This window comes from Salvelinus sp. IW2-2015, linkage group LG23, assembly GCF_002910315.2.
Source record: "Salvelinus sp. IW2-2015 linkage group LG23, ASM291031v2, whole genome shotgun sequence".
Taxonomy (NCBI): domain Eukaryota; kingdom Metazoa; phylum Chordata; class Actinopteri; order Salmoniformes; family Salmonidae; genus Salvelinus; species Salvelinus sp. IW2-2015.
Genome location: NC_036863.1, coordinates 15,110,863 through 15,123,870, shown reverse-complemented (window position 1 = coordinate 15,123,870; position 13,008 = coordinate 15,110,863). Strand labels below are relative to the sequence as shown.

Genomic DNA, 13,008 nt, shown 5'->3' with positions numbered 1-13,008 from the left:
GACTGGCTGACATCCATTTGGCATACACGCACCTTCATGTCACAGGTATATAACAGTATACATACGGTATGTTCTTTGTATAGTATACTAATATGTGCACACACACACACACACACACACACACACACGTGAAGGTGAATCTAACTTGATGTCATTGGCCAGGTCCTCCTCAGAGTCTCTCCTTCTCCTCAGGAGACCAACGAGGAAGAGGATGATGAAGATTAAGCCCAGCACCGAGCCCACCGTGGCCCCAGCAATCATCCCTGCGTTGGTCGCTGGGGAAACACACAACATTAAAACACACTTGCACTACAGATCTGTGGTATAGTACCTTCACTCTCCAGGGAAAATGAAATAAATACACTGTTTAGATGCTGTAGTAATTTACCCTTTGCAGTCCAAAAGATAAAACTACAGCAGCATCATGTTATTTGTACATTAGTTTTGTTCTTACATTCACTCAATACCCAGCTCATTTAATTTACAGAGTAGCACCAACCAATGTCCCTTTTCCACCAAATTTAAAGAAGCTTAATTGCATTTTTTGTCCTATTTTATACACTGTAGTCTCCCAGAAAACTTTAAGGAAAGAAATGTTAGGTGGTAATAGATAACAGAAAGAGATAGCTACCAAGTGTAGGAATTGACACATACAGACACACCGTGTGTGGTGTGTGTATACAGTACCAGTCAAAAGTTGACACACCTACTCATTCAAGGGTTTATTTTTACTATTTTCTACATTGTAGACATCAAAACTATGTAATAACACATATGGAATCATGTAGTAACCAAAAAGTCTTAAGTCAAAATGTATTTCATATTTTAGATACTTCCAAGTACACCACCCTGCCTTGACAGCTTTGTACACTCTTGGCATTCTCTCAACCAGCTTCATGAGGTAGTCACCAGGAAAGCATTTCAATTAACAGGTGTGCCTTGTTAAAAGTTAATTTGTGGAATTTCTTTCCTTCTTAATGCGTTTGAGCCAATCAGTTGTGACAAGGTAGGGGTGGTATACAGAAGATAGCCCTATTTGGTAAAATAGCAAGTCCATATCATGGCAAGAACAGCTCAAATAAGCAAAGAGAAAAGACAGACCATCATTACTTTAAGACATGAAGGTCAGTCAATCCAGAAGATTTCAACATCTTTGAAAGTTTCAAGTGCAGTGTCAAAAAACATCAAGCACTATGATGAAACTGGCACTCAGGACCGCCACAGGAAAGGAAGACCCAGAGTTCCTTCTGCTGCAGAGGATAAGTTCATTAGAGTTACCAGCCTCAGAAATTGCAGCACAAATAAACGCTTCACAGAGTTCAAGTAACAGACACAACATCCACTGTTCAGAAGAGACTGTGTGAATCAGACCTTCATGGTCGAATTGCTGCAAAGAAACCACTACTAAAGGACACCAATAAGAAGAAGAGACTTGCTTTGGCCACAAAACACGAGCAATGGACATTAGACCAGTGGAAATCTGTCCTTTGGTCTGATGAGTCCAAATTTGAGATTTTTGGTTCCAACCGCCGTGTCTTTGTGAGACGCAGAGTAGGTGACCGGATCTCCGCATGTGTGGTTCCCACTGTGAAGCATGGAGGAGGTGGTGTGATGGTGCTTGCTGGTGACACTGTCTGATTTATTTAGAATTCAAGGCACACTTACCCAGCATGGCTACCACAGTGTTCTGCAGCGATACGCCATCCCATCTGGTTTGCACTTAGTGTGACTATCATTTGTTTTTTAAGTGCACATTAGATGAAGGAAAACTCAATATAAGTGAGGGCAGTGAATCAGTCCCAATTAAAATGCATTCTTAATTACTTACTCTGGATATCTGCATGCTCTGGTTATCAAAGCCGTTTCACGCACCAGGTGCCAACTGTTTTAGGAGGCACATTTCTCTACATTCTGACTGGCCCACATAGTGTACAGTGAGTCGTGTGTGTCCAGTGTTGCACTATAAAAGTACGTACAGGTGATGACCTCCAGGTTGATGTAGCATCTCTCTGTGCCGGCCGTGTTGCTGGCCAAACACACGTACTTCCCCGACATGTTGCTGCTCAGGTTGCTCAGCTTCAGGGTGCCTGTCTTCTCATCTGTAACACACACACACCCATCAGTGGTGGTCGTGCCGTTTAGGGAGGATGATTATTTGTATAAGCATGGCCTTATTTCTATTACAGCATATTGGATGACTGTCATTCATATTCCATTCACCTAGCTCAACGTAACATCGATAGGTTTAGGCTTCTACATGACACTAATTTTCCCTATACCTATCATGAGGTTGCTACAACCTAGCTTATGAATTAAAGTTTACAACATAGGTAGGTGCACAGGTCGAGGTACATTTGAGCAATCAAGGTGACAGACATTGACTCATTCAAAACCACCTTGCACTCTTCCCTGCATCTAGCTGATCTAGGGTGTGCAAACTAGATTTTCTATTGGACAAATTCAGGTATGTTAATCCCCGTTTCGGTAGGTAAATGTTTAAAAAAAAATTCAACAGAATGAATACACCCCTGATCACACGCAAATACAGTTCACTTTCATAGCAGTCACATAACAGCATAATCCCTTTGGTCGTTTTATTCCTTCTCTCACCTTTTCAATTCGCTTGTGGACTTCAGTGCACAACACATCAGCTTTCTGTGACCAGCCGGAAAAAAAACTTTTCCAAGCCAAACCGTCATATTATAACCTCTATAAACCGCCTACATCGTTGTCACCATATTAACGTCAGTCAACATAGCTACTAAAACTAATGCTCTAGTAAACCACATACAATCATGCAGTACAGTGTACAGTCAGCAGCAAGCAGTTACACAGGTGGGTCTCGTGGCAATAAATTAATAAAACCAAAAGCTTACTTGGAAGAGTTCCAGTGTTGGATAGCCATAGCCAGCTAGCTAACATAGCATCCTTCACTCCAGGACTTTGAGTAGGCGAAATTAGCTCACTGAATTCGCTAGCTAAGTGAAAGTGTAAAAGCAAATCTCACTTCTCCTTCATTTTTGAATAAATTTAATTTGTTCAAAACTGTTAAACTATTGTCTTCTCTCTCTCTGAGTCAACTACTCACATTTTATGCACTGCAATGCTAGCTAGCTGTAGCTTATGCTTTCAGCACTACATTCATTCTCTGATCCTTTAAAAATTGGGCAGACAACATGTCAGTTATGCTGCAAGAGCTCTGATAGGTTGAAGGATGTCCTCCGGAAGTTGTCATAATTACTGTGTGAGTCTATGGAAGGGGGTGAGAACCATGAGCCTACTAGGATGTCACAGGAAGGCCATAAAGATCATCAAGGACAACAACCACCCGAGCCACTACCTGTTCACCCCGCTATCATCCAGAMGGCGAGGTCAGTACAGGTGCATCAAAGCAGGGGCCGAGAGACTGAAAAACAGCTTCTATCTCAAGGCCATCAGACTGTTAAACAGCCAACACTAACATTTAGTGGCCGCTGCCAACATACTGACTCAACTCCAGCCACTTTAATAATGGGAATTGATGGAAATGTATGTAAAAATGTATCACTAGCCACTTTAAACAATGCCACTTAATATAATGTTTACATACCCTACATTACTCATCTCATATGTATATGTATATACTGTACTCTATACCATCTACTGCATCTTGCCTATGCTGTTCTGTACCATCACTCATTCATATATCTTTATGTACATATTCTTTATCCCTTTACACTTGTGTGTGTGTATAAGGTAGTAGTTGTGGAATTGTTAGGTTAGTTTACTCGTTGGTTATTACTGCATTGTCGGAACTAGAAGCACAAGCATTTAGCTACACTCGCATTAACATCTGCTAAAGTCAAAACAAAAACAGAACAATGACACGGCTATGCCTACTGAAACTCTGATTTGTTTATGCACAATCCTTTTGATTGCCCGTTCCATTTCACATTAAGAGTCCTTAAATCCACATAGATACAGTTGAAGTCGGAAGTTTACACACACCTTAGCCAAATATATTAACACTCAGTTTTTCACAATTCCTGACATTTAATCCTAGTAAAAATCCCCTGTCTTATATCAGTTAGGATCACCAATTTATTTTAAGAAAGTGAAATGTCAGAATAATAGTAGAGGATTTATTTCAGCTTTTATTTCTTTCATCACATTCCCAGTGGGTCAGAAGTTTACATACACAGTATTTGGTAGCATTGCCTTTAAAATTGTTTAACTTGGGTCAAACGTTTTGGGTAGCCTTCCACAACAAGTTGGGTGAATGTTGGTCCATTCCTCCTGACAGATCTGGTGTAACTGAGTCAGGTTTGTAGGCTTCCATGCTCGCACACGCTTTTTCAGTTCTGCCCACAAATTGTCTACAGGATTGAGGTCAGGGCTTTGTGATGGCCACTCCAATACCTTGACTTCGTTGTCCTGAAGCCATTTTGCCACAACTTTGGAAGTATGCTTGGGATCATTATCCATTTGGAAGACCCATTTGCGACCAAGCTTTAACTTCCTGACTGATGTCTTGATGTTGCTTCAATATATCCACATCGTTTTGCTCCTCATGATGCCATCTATTTTGTGAAGTGCACAGTCCCTCCTGCAGCAAAGCACCCCCACAACATGATACTGCCACCCCCGTGCTTCACGGTTGGGATGGTGTTCTTCAGCTTGAAAGCCTCCCCCTTTTTCCTCCAAACATAACAGTGGTCATTATGGCCAAACAGTTATATTTTTGTTTCATCAGACCAAAGGACATTTCTCCAAAAAGTATGATCTTTGTCCCCATGTGCTGTTGCAAAGCGTAGTCTGGCTTTTTATGGAGGTTTTGGAGCAGTGGCTTCTTCCTTGCTGAGCGTCCTTTCAAGATATCTATCTATCTATCYATAATTTAGCCCAAACAACTACCTCTTTACCTACTGTATTTATTTATTTTGCTCCTTTGCACCCCATTATTTCTGTCTCTACTTTGCGCTTTCTTCCACTGCAAACCAACCATTCCAGTGTTTTTAGTTTTTATTTTACTTGCTGTGTTGTATTTACTTCGCCACCATTGCCTTTTTATATTTTTATTTATTTATACATATATTTGTTTGCCTTCACCTCCCTTATCTCACCTCACTTGCTCACATTGTATATAGACTTATTTTTTTTCACTGTATCATTGACTATATGTTTGTTTTACTCCATGTGTAACTATGTGTTGTTGTATGTGTCGAACTGCTTTGCTTTATCTTGGCCAGGTCGCAATTGTAAATGAGAACGTGTTCTCAATTTGCCTACCTGGTTAAATAAAGGTTAAATAAAAAAAAAAAAAAAAATATGTCGATATAGGACTTGTTTTACTGTGGATATAGATACTTTGTACCCATTGTTGTTCTGAAATTGATTTGCACCAAAGTACATTCATCTCCAGGAGACGGAACACGTCTCCTTCCTGAGCTGTATGATGGCTGCGTGGTCCCATGGTGTTTATACTTGTGTACTATTGTTTCAGGCGTTTGGAAATTGCTCCCAAGGATGAACCAGACTTGGAGGTCTAAAACAAATTCTGAGGTCTTGGCTGATTTCTTTAGATTTTCTCATGATGTCAAGCAAAGAGGCACTGAGTTTTAAGGTAGGCCAAATACATCTCCAATTGACTCAAATTATGTCAATAGCCTATCAGAAGCTTCTAAAGCCAAGACAATTTTCTGGAATTTTCCAAGCTGTTTAAAGGCACAGTGTACTTAGTGTATGTAAACTTCTGACCCACTGGAATTGTGATACAGTGAGTTCTAAGTGAAATAATACCTGTAACTTTAGGACACCTAACGTAAAGTGAGACCTGATTGCCTCAATTCAAATTGAACTTTTTCAAAATCCCTTTGCCATTGGCAAAATTATACCCTCTGCTTTGTCATTACATTTGCTTATGGTATATACTGTGTACATTTCTTATCCAGAGCAACTCACATTACGTGTGCACAACAACTTGGTTGAACGACATACTATTACAGTACTCAAAGTCTTATCAAATTGCAGAAAGAGAGCAAGCTCTCCCTGAAATACAGTACATTTACAATAAATACACTATTTGAGTAAACAAAAGGTTTTGCTTATGATGTTGGTTAATAAAGTTAGACCTCCGTGTTTCAGATGTCAGACTGCAGTTAGTTACTCACTGAGCATGGGAGAGAAGAAGACTTCAGACGTGGGGCTGGTCTTCTGCCACTTGTACATGGGGATGGGCTTGCCTGACTTGGACTTGCAGCTCAGTGTGACGTTGCCTTTCAGAACTGGCTTCCCCGACAGAGCGCACTCTGGGACAGCAGGAGGGACTGAGATATAGGAGAGAGGTTGAACATTTGTGATGAGATGCTAAGTTACAGTATTTGAATAATGATAGATAGAAGAATGTTAAGGATTTAGGGTAGTGGCAAACAGTGAAACTATTGTGTTAAGATACATACAGGAACGTGTGTACAGGTATGCGGGTGCGCATGTACTGTATGCGGGTTTATGTGCAAGTAGAGCACATCTGTAAGTGTGTGTGTGTGTGTGTGTGTGTCTTATCAGCATTTGATCATATACAGTGCTTTCAGAAAGTATTCATACCCCTTGACTTATTCCACATTTTGTTGGGTTACAGACGGAATTCAAAATTGATACAAGTTAGCAAATGTACTGAAAATTAGAGAGAAATATCTCATTTAGATAAGTATTCACACCTGAGTAAATACTTTGTAGAAGCACCTTTGGCGCCGATTACAACTTTGAATCATCTTGGGTATGTCTGTATCAGCTTTGCACATCTGTATTTTGCAATTTTCTCCCATTCTTCCTTAACAGAGCTTGAGAAAATCTGTAAGTTAGATGGGGTGTGGCGGTGAACAGCAATCTTCAAATCTTCCACAGATTTTCAATGGGATTCAAGACTGGGCATTGTCTGGGTCAATCAAGGACTTTCACATTCTTGTTCTGAAGCCATTCCAGCATTGCTTTGGCTCTATGCTTGGGGTCATTGTCCTGTTGGAATGTAAATATTCACCCCAGTCTAAGGTAGTTTGCACTCTGAAGCAGGTTTTCATCAAGGATTTGCCTATATTTGTCTCCATTCATTGTTCCCTCTATCCAGTCTCCCAATTCCTGCCTCTGATGAAAAGCCTTCCCATGCTTCACGGAAGGGATGGTGTTTGACAGGTGATGAGCTGTGCCTGGTTCTCAAGACATAGCCCTTTGCATTCAGGCCAAAGAGTTCAATTTTTGTCTCTTCAGACAATCTTTTGCCTTACGCTCAGTGTCTTTCACTTGCCTTTTTGCAAAATCCAGGTGTGCTGCGATATGCCATTTTCTCAGGAGTGGCTTCCGTCTGGCCACTCCCATAAAGCCCAGATTGGTGAAGTGCTGCAGATACGGTTGTCCTTCTGTCAGGTTCTCCCATCTCAGCCAAGGAACTTTGTAGTTGTCAGTGGTCATTGGGCTCTTGGTCACCTCCCTGACTAATGTTCTTCTTGCCTGGTTGCTCAGTTTGGTCGGACGGCCAGCTCTAGAACCACAGGTTCGGACGGCCAGCTCAGTTGCACCCTGAACCACAGGGTGCAACTGGCTAAAAGACATCAACAGTTCAGAGACTGCATAAATCAGGCCTTCATAGTTGAATTGCTGCAAAGAAACCACTACTAAAAGGACACCAATAATAAGAAGAGACGTACTTGTGCCATGAAACACGAGCAATGAACATTAGACCGGTGGAAATCTGTCCTTTGGTCTGATGAGTCCACATTTCTGGTTCCAACCGCCGTGTCTTTGTGAGACGCAGAGTAGGTGAATGGATGATCTCCACATGTGTGGTTACCATCGTGAAGCATGGAGGAGGTGTGATGGTGCTTTGCTGGTGAAACTGTCTAATTTAACCAGCATGGCTACCACAGCATTCTGCAGCGATACACCATCCTATCTGGTTTGCGCTTAGCGGGACTATCATTTGTTTTTCTACAGGACAATGACCCAAAACACCCCCTCCAGGCTGTGTAAGGACTATTTGACCAAGAAGGAGAGTGATGGAGCATTTTGACCTGGCCTCAGATGACCTGGCCTCCACAATCACCCGACCTCATCCCAAACCATCTCAATTAGGTTGAGTTGGACCTCGGAATGAATGAAAAGCTCCCGACAAGTGCTCAGCATTTGTGGGAACTCCTTCAAAACGGTTGGGAAAGCATTCCAGGTGAAACTGGTTGAGATCATGCCAAAAGTGTGCAAAGCGGTCATCACCGCTACTTTGAAGAAACTCAAATATAAAATATTTTGATTTGTTTAACACTTTTTTGCTTACGACATGATTCCATGTGTGTTATTTCATAGTTTGATGTCTTCACTATATTATACAATGTAAAACATAAAGAAAAACCATTGAATGAGTTGGTGTCCAAACTTTGACAGAATTGTGATGAGGCATACAGTACCAATCTTGGAGATCTGTGGCCAGTTCCTTGGACTTCATGGTATAGTTTCTGCTCTGACATACACTGTCAACTGTGGGACCTTATATACTGTAGAAAGGTATGTATCTTTCTAAATCATGTTCAAACAATTGAATTGGCCACAGGTGTACTCCAATCAAGTTCTAGTGACGTCAAGGATGATCAAAGGAAATAGGATGCACCCGAGCTCAATATGGAGTGTCATAGCAAAGGTATGTGAATACTTATGGAAATTCAATTGCTGTATTTCACTTTCAATAAATTAGCAAACTTTCCTAAAAACATGTTTTCACTTTGCCATTATGGGGTATTGTGTGTAGATGGGTGAGCGAAAGCAGTCAGTCAATTTCATCCATTTTTAATTCAGGCTGTAACATTTTGAATAAGTCAAGGGGTATGAATACTTTGATGACACTGTATACGTACATGCATGCCTCATTCTACATGTACAGCTCATAAGAATACACAGATGGCGTACTGCATGACTACAAGAACTACATAAGGGGTCTCCTCGTCCTTACCAATGACGTCGAGGACAAGTTCCCCGGTCAAGCCCTGGGCCCCGGGGATGATGACCTGGCAGAAGTAGCGTCCCGAGTCTGACTCCTTCGTGTTGTTGATGTACAGAGAGAGGTTGGCCGAGGGCATGGTGGCTGTGAAGCCGGCTCGCTCCTCAAACTGCGGGCTGCCTAAACTAATTGAGTCTAGGGTGTAGGAGATTATCTGTGTGGGTTGGATGGGGGGGACAAGAGCCATGAAGATTGTTGAAAAGGTCCCTAGAAAATAATTGAGCTTTTTCTTTATTTTACACCATGTAGTCTACCATTACTAAGGAGGTTCTCTTAGCTAATGTTATGTTCTTAATAGAGCCATGATAAGGCAATATTGAGTACATTGGAGTATGAATAGAAGTAAAGTACTTTAAAATATCATATAGATCATTATGCAAACAAGCAAGACAGAATTATCATTTGGAGCTAAAGACGAAGTCTGATTCAGAGTTGAGATAAAGGCTCACAACTCAGACATTCCGTAGTTAAATCCGACTACCGCTCCATGACTGGGCCTTTAGCCAAAGCACCAACAACTGCAACCTCCCAATCTACTGTTGGTGAGTGCTACTGTAGTGGAGTGGTAACTACTAGACTCAAACTGGATTTTTTTGTCTTTGTTTTTCCCCTTTGGGACTTGGTCCATCTGTATACTACTGTAAAACAAATCTGTGATTAGCAAATATAAGCCCATGCACGTCCCTAGATAGTACTGTCTGTGGATGCAAGTTTGAAGATCCAAGTCAGATGAGAGCCTTATGGCCAACTGCCCGCTTTCACAAGCTTCATTTGTTTTTGTTTTGTAAAGGGTTAACCCCAACCTAACCCCTAAACCACCTCTCAAGTGGTTTAGAGTCGTATCACTTGATGGCCTAATTTTCTGAAATGTTAGTCGGAAAAAGCCAAAAACAAGCTATTTTATATTTATGCATTTTCAAGCAGGGGTAAAATACATTGGAAAGATGGAGTGCTAAGCATTTTATTAGACTCATTTCTGAGGGTTTCCGAAGGAAGAGCTTTGCCAGATTAACAGCAGTCAACATCCTTCATGATAATATTCCCCCACGTTCCGCCACAGATGGCCAAGCAAGAAAGATTTTCAGTTGTAGTTCAAATCAAACTTAATTTGTCACAAGCGCCGAATACAACAAGGGTAGACTTTACCGTGAAATGCTTACTTACAAGCCCTTAACCAACAGTGCAGTTCAAGAAGAGTTTCGAAAATATTCACCAAGTAGACTAAAATAAAAAGTAATAATACAAAGTAACACAATGAGAATAACAATAACGAGGCTATATACAGGGGGCACCGGTACCGAGTCAGTGTGGAGGCTATATACATGTTGTATGGTATGTGTGGGGGTGGGGGGGGTGGGGGGGCGGGGGGGGGGGGGGGTTGTCAATGTCAATTGTCCGGTGGCAATTTTATTAATTGTTCAGCAGTCTTATGGCTTGGGGGTAGAAGCTGTTGAGGAGCCTTTTGGTCCTAGACTTGGCACTCTGGTAGTTGGGAGCTTTTGAGCAAAAATTGCACAAAACAGCAAACACATTATCTGTAATAATCAACAGACAAATGATAATTATCACAGAAGTCTGAGTTAAACATTAAAACAAACCCTAACAAAATTAAATACATTCATCATTTCAAGTTCAACTTACAAAAGTCATATTACAGATTTTATAAATTTTTACAAAAAATAAACTTCCATGTATAAAGTACTTCTGGGCTCCCGAGTGGCGCAGCGGTCTAAGACACTGAATCTCAGTGCAAGAGGTGTCACTATAGTACCTGGTTCGAATCCAGGCTGTATCACATCCGGCCGTGATTGGGAGTCCCAAACCAACTTAAATAAAGGTTAAATAAAAATAATTTTTAAAAAGTATTTAACTGGTATGCAGAGCTAATGCAGGTACCTTACTGGCCTCTGGGACATTATATTGTAGCCTTAGGATGTCACAGACTAATCATGACCACTGCATGATCAAAGGGATCTTCACACATCCCAACTTAAGATGCACAAATATGCCATTGCCTTAATGTTTGGTGCGAAAGTTCAAGTTACTGTACACGTCTCAAGTAAGAACGGCCCTAAATCGTCAGACAATCAGCACAGATGCTAAAGGCACCACACACAGAACATAACAGAGCCCAAACACTCACCAGTTGAGAGTTATTGGCTACAAAGTTCCAGAGGACGGTGTTCTTGCCGATGCTGTAGCTGGTGCTGTACCAGGCCTGCAGCACCACCTTCTGACCTTCGATCACCTTCATGATACTCTGGGGCATCTGGATCTGGGCCAGCACACCTGGAGGACGGAGAGGGGGAGGGGAAAAACAGAGTACTTACTTAAGGAACCTGTCCGAGTGTGGTTGTGATTATCTGGCTTAATAGATTGAAAAGCCCCTGCGTTTTGTAATTGTTTCTGGCAGAATGGAAAAAACAATAAGACATGCTTTTCCCAAGCTGTGTTTGAAATGATAACCTGCTAAGCTTTTGTTTCACACACTGCAAGCATGTTTATTTTTGTAGTTTCTCAAGATACAAGTTTTGATAAGGAAAAGCTGTAGCGGTTGTGGCTTGTTGACAAGCACTTAAAACATGTCATATCAAAACGTCTTCTCTCAGATCTATTATAGGTGGACACAGAGGCAATCAATCACATTTACAGTCCACTTTCATATCAAAACAAAAAGACTGACACTTGCCAAGTCAAAATGTTGACAAGCCACATTTAATTTGATTGTCAGTGCAAAATGTGTCACCCTTCAAGAAATCTACTTCACGAGATTCCTCATACTGTAAAAAAACAGCTATGAAAACAAAAAATGACAATGCTTAGTAGGGACACATGGAAACAATTTGCAAAGACAAAAAAACTTATTTGACGCTCTCTTCCAGAGCTATTGGAACCAATAATAAGCCATCATAGGCTTGCCAACCACAGCTCATGGAGACATCCACTTTGCGCACAACCCACATCATGAAACAATTGTTCCTACCAACCAAAGATGGGAAAAAATACAAACAGACAAGCACTTGGGGAGGTTTTCATAACAACAAACCCCATGCTAGATGGTCACTTGGTCCCAACAAGTCACAGCAACTAACCCACATAGTAAAAAATAAAGACATCTCATGATGTCATTGAAGCAGAGTGGTAGAAATGGACTAGAGGCAGCACTTATTTGTCCAGTTGGAAGTAGATCAAATGTGGAATAAAAAAAAAAAATGGAGGGGAAAAAAGGGAAGTGGATCAATCTCCACCCGTCTGGTGCACCAGCTTGGCCAAAACGAGTAAGTATATTCAGTCCATGGTCCACTCAGCGCACCCTCCCAACCACACATCCCGCGCACGCCCCCCCCCCCACACACACAATAGCATCCCCCCACACACACAACATCCCCACACACACACATCCCCGCCACCCCCCCCCCCCCCCACACAGAGCAGCATCCCCCAACACACACACCACCGCATCCCCGCATACAGCCACATCCCACACAGCTGCATCCACACACACACACACACACACACACACACACACCAGCATCCCCCCCACACACACCCACCTGCATCCCCCCCACACACACACCCCCCACACACCACCGCCGCATTTCCCCCCCACACACAACAACCCCCCCCACACACGGCCGTGGGGGTGGGATGCGGCCATCCCATAAACACACCCTGCACTACCACACGTCCCCACACTACCGCATCCCCACAAACACACACCACCGCATCCCCACTCACACACCGCCGCATCCCCACCCACAACCACAGCATTCTACCGCAACACACACCTCCGCATCCCCACCCAGCACCGTATTCCCACAACCGCATCCCCCCCCCACACACACACACAACCGCATCCCCCCCACACACCACCTGAATATATGAACGCCGAGAGCGCACTCAGTGCACTCCCAAAAATATCAACGAAAAATAGTATTTCTACAGGTAAATGCGTTTTCATATTGCTTTCTTTGGCAACTATGGTAATG

The 13,008-nt window shown here is 42.2% G+C and overlaps 1 protein-coding gene across 1 annotated transcript in view; it reads right to left on the bottom strand.

The window, feature by feature from the left end:
• LOC111950088 (endothelial cell-selective adhesion molecule-like) overlaps nucleotides 1-13,008 on the bottom strand; it is a 72,344-nt gene that overhangs the window by 4,858 nt on the left and 54,478 nt on the right. Inside the window, exons 2-6 of the mRNA XM_023967437.2 lie at nucleotides 11,163-11,308; nucleotides 8,972-9,173; nucleotides 6,150-6,305; nucleotides 1,977-2,099; nucleotides 146-275 (exon numbers count right to left, since the gene is read on the bottom strand). Coding sequence (XP_023823205.1) covers nucleotides 146-275; nucleotides 1,977-2,099; nucleotides 6,150-6,305; nucleotides 8,972-9,173; nucleotides 11,163-11,308 — 757 coding nt within the window. The remainder of the gene's footprint in view (nucleotides 1-145; nucleotides 276-1,976; nucleotides 2,100-6,149; nucleotides 6,306-8,971; nucleotides 9,174-11,162; nucleotides 11,309-13,008) is intronic.